Genomic DNA, 4,394 nt, shown 5'->3' with positions numbered 1-4,394 from the left:
TTAAGATGACATGCCAAAGGATTGGTATAGATGCCATTCCAAAGAATTGTTGAAGATGCCATTCCATCGAGTTAGTAAAGATGAAATGCTTAGGATCTGAAAATGAATTGCATCTTTTGGGGGTCACGCTCTTGTAAAAAGAATGAGTGAAGATGCTGAAAAAATGACATTCCATTTCACTTGCACCCATTCTTGAATAGCATCCTTGGCATCGAACATTTTGCTGGGTTAGAATAAATGACGCAGCTATCGTCATTTTGTATGGTAAATGACGCAAAATGTTGCCTGTTTTAGCAAATAAATGACGAAACAGCTCCAAATGACGAAAATGTTGCTAATGTAAATTGGACATAACTGAGTTGACAACCTTTTCTCAGAAAAATTTGTTATGCATCATGGTACACATACACAGGTAGCCGCATCGGCAATTGTTGGTAACATAAGGTGTCAAAATTTGACATCAATTCAATGCAGTTGACACATTATGTTACCATTAGCTGGCATGATAATGCTAGCTGTATAATTGTACCATGTTATGCACATGGTACAAATACACAGGTAGCCGCATCGGCAATTGTTGGTAACATAAGGTGTCAAAATTTGACATCAATTAAATGCAGTTGACACATTATGTTACCATCAGCTGGCATGATAATGCTACCTGTATTATTGTACCATGGTTATGCATTCACCATGGTACAATAATACAGGTAGCATTAGCTCTGTTCCAGAACTAAAAAGTTTTTACAATTTTTACGACTTTTACACATTTTACCCGAAAACCCGTTCCCGTACACAAAAAAGTTGTAAAATGTTCAATTCTCTTTAAACAAAAATGGCGCTTTTTACTCGACAAATTTGAGCGTGTAAAAAATAGTAACATGGATGCCGGCGTCTGATTGGCTGGTACGCCGACTTTGACATTTGTTCCAGCTTTTTTGACGTTTTTTCCATTTTTGCGTTCCCGAACTTTATGAAAAAACTTTTGTTTGACAACAAATTTTCTCTCTTCTTCTCTTTTACGAGTTTTACTATTAAAAAGTACGGGAACAAAGCTATTATCACGCCAGCTGATGGTAACATAAGCTTTGTTTCCGTACTTTTTAATAGTAAAACTCGTAAAAAAGAGAACTGTAAAATTTTTTTTTCTTACACAAAAGTTTTTTGTGATAGTTCGGGAACGGAAAAATGGAAAATACGTCAAAAAACTGGAACAAATGTCAAAGTCGGCGTATCAGCCAATCAAACGCCGGCAACCATGTTACTATTTTTTTACACGCTCAAATTTGTCGAGTAAAAAGTTTTTAAAGAGAGCGCCATTCAGCGCCATTTTTGTGTAAAGAGAAGTGAACATTTTACAACTTTTTTGTGTACGGGAACGGGTTTTCGGGTAAAATGTGTAAAAGTAGTAAACATTGTAAAAACTTTTTAGTTCTGGAACAAAGCTATAATGTGTCAACTGCATTGAATTGATGTCAATTTTTGACATCTTATGTTGCCAACAATTGCCGATGCGGCTACCTGCGTATTTGTACCATGGCATTCACCATAATTGGCAATAAAGAAATTGGCCTAAAAAACGTTCCGTCATGCGAAAACAAAAGTTTCGCCTATGTTGCCTATGTTTGTGTATTTTGACCATGGCACAATTATAGCTATATTACATTACGTGTATTTCATGTGTATGTTTTGCATTTTTTTACATCTACATGTTGTACACATAGTGTGATCCATATAAAAAATTTCATCTATCAAAATGATGTGTGAACCCATGTGTAACTTTTTCGGTTTAGAGCCCTTCCTATTTTTGTATGTACAATAAATAGAAAACAGCTGATTTGTTTGTTTTGATGAAGGCAGAAATTTGCAAAATTTGCTGAAAGAAATAATTTCTTAAAGAAACTTAAATAAATCGATTTGATAAAGGATTTGTTTGCATTTATAGGTTATGTCACACAAAAAAACATACATATACTGGTGTAATAGCAAAAATTATAAATCATATGTAAATATATAATATAGCTATTACCTAGGTAGAAGAAGGTAATTGTGCCATGATTTTCAAATCTTTGTTAGAATTCGCCTGGTGGAGAACTTGTATAATTGAGTCATGCATAGGTACTATGAACGAAAGAGCTGGATACAGTTCCATTAGTTCTCTTAAGGGAATAGTTCCTTTGAACTAATTCATTCTGTAACTAGTCAACTCTTGTTTTCTTCTACAAACAGAGAAATCTGCGTGAAAAAATAGAAAAAAAAAATAAACAAGCAACAAATAAGTAATATATTAATAAAATATAACAAAAGCCGCACCCTGTCATAGTGTCAGCAAAGCGGATTTAATAGTAGGCTTTGCTTTTATTTTCAAAACAAATAGATGGCGTCATTGACAACCAGCGACAATCCTCCTACTGATTTGCCAACTTCAGCTACGACAACTCCTTTACAAAATTTGCCTGTAGAACTACAGAACGATCAGAAAAGAAGAAGGTGAGCACAAACAAAAGAAGTTAGCTAGCTCCAATTGTTTATTTGCTTTTCTATTCATTTAGCTCATCACGGTCCATAAAACGAAAACGTTTTGATGACGAAATTGTGGAATACAGTATAAGTTTACAATCACGCGAACAGTCGCGTAGCACAAGGCCACGAACAACTTCCCAAACATATGTGCAACCAGTGCTACCAACTCCACCAGTACCAATATTACAGCCGACGCCAACAACGACCGGAGATTTGGATAAAGCTCCTGCAATTTCTGTTCCAACAACTACAGCTGCCATAGCTTCCCCCTTACCAACAACAGGAACAGTTGCTGTTGGACCAACAGCACACAATTATAATTTATTGAATACGGAAAGTAAGCAAGCTACAAGTAGTGGTTTCATGGCTGCCGAAAGACGACGACCTGCAAAGTCTCAGCAAAAGAAATCACGTAAATCTGGAAGGCCTCCCGCTCAGATTATAACCAAGGATTTGGGACGTTGGAAACCGATCGATGATCTGGCCTTAATAATAGGAATGCTGCAAACAAACGATTCACGTATAGTTCATCGTGGAACAAAGTTTTCTTGCAAATTTACGCTTCACGAATTACAAGTTAGATGGGGTGCTCTCTTGTATGAGCCAGCCTTGTCTAGAATTGCTGTAGCAGCAATGCGTAATTTACATCCGGAATTAATAGAATCCGTGCAGAGGAAAGCATTGTTTAGCACAGCCGAAGAAGAATTGTTGGCCACGATAAAATCGGTAGGTTCGATGTTCAGAATTAGAATTGTTGCATTTGCAATAAATATGTTGTATTTCTTTACAGACCGACAATCCTAAATTGGAACAATTCCAAGAGCTATTGGATAAAAATGCTTCAGTTTTCTATATTTCTCGTACAGCCAAGTCGTTGCAAAATCACTGGCAAATGATGAAACAGTACCAGCTACTGTCCGATCAAGTTGTCAATATCAGTGATCAACCATTGACTTTTTCCGATGCTGAAGATCTTATATTAGATAACGAGTTGAATGAACAAAGAGATGAAGCTTTGGAAATTGAACTGGCATTAGCGGATCGTCAAAACAAACGGGAAATACGTCTGTTGGAAAATGAATTGAGTCGTTGGAATGTTTTAGTTGATTCAATGACGGCTGGTGGTATTGCACCGGAATTTGATGGTCAAACATTGGCAGTTTTGAGGGGACGTTTGGTGCGTTATTTAATGCGTTCCAAAGAGATAACCTTTGGTCGCGATGCTAAAGATTGTGTTGTCGATGTCGATTTGTCACTAGAAGGACCGGCCACCAAAATATCCCGCAAGCAGGGTACCATAAAGTTGCGTAGCAATGGTGATTTCTTTATTGCCAATGAAGGCAAGCGGCCAATATTTATCGACGGTGCACCCTTATTGAGTGGTAATAAAACACGCCTGGCAAACAACTGTGTTGTAGAGGTAAGTTTAATTGAATATCTATTGTCATGGAAATAATTATTTTCGTTTCTTTTACAGATGGCTGGTTTAAGATTTGTTTTCTTGGTCAATTATGAACTGATTAATGCAATACGCCATGAAAGCGCTAAAACTACATCGCCCTTAAATTAAGTTTTTGCATTATAAATAGTTTTTAGGGAATGTATAAATGAATTACATTGAGTCCATTATATTTTCAATAAATTCAATTAGATTAAGAATCGTAAATTTTATTATACAATATAACATAAATTATACTAGGACATAGGTGGGCAGATGTCTCAATAAGAGTTGTGTTCCTGCACTTACTGGAGGTTACCACTTGTTACCATTTTTAACCTGCGTTCCTTAACCCTAAAAAGTGGTAAAACTGGATTCCAATGATGAACAAGAAGAGAGTATTTGTATGGAGAATCGTACGAAAACGTAAAGG

The 4,394-nt window shown here is 36.3% G+C and overlaps 1 protein-coding gene across 1 annotated transcript; it reads left to right on the top strand.

Moving 5' to 3' along the window:
* Positions 1-2,153: 2,153 nt before the first annotated feature.
* Positions 2,154-4,189, top strand: Rcd5 (microspherule protein Rcd5). The gene is made up of 4 exons (XM_073981731.1): positions 2,154-2,490; positions 2,553-3,249; positions 3,314-3,943; positions 4,001-4,189. The coding sequence occupies exons 1-4, from the start codon at positions 2,378-2,380 to the stop codon at positions 4,091-4,093; spliced, it is 1,533 nt and encodes a 510-aa protein (XP_073837832.1). The 5' UTR covers positions 2,154-2,377; the 3' UTR covers positions 4,094-4,189.
* Positions 4,190-4,394: the final 205 nt, after the last annotated feature.

The sequence above is a fragment of the Musca autumnalis genome, unplaced genomic scaffold, assembly GCF_047663935.1.
Source record: "Musca autumnalis isolate F117 unplaced genomic scaffold, ASM4766393v1 scaffold_4, whole genome shotgun sequence".
Lineage (NCBI taxonomy): Eukaryota > Metazoa > Arthropoda > Insecta > Diptera > Muscidae > Musca > Musca autumnalis.
Note: the sequence above shows the minus strand (reverse complement) of the source record. Positions and strands in the feature narration are given on the sequence as shown.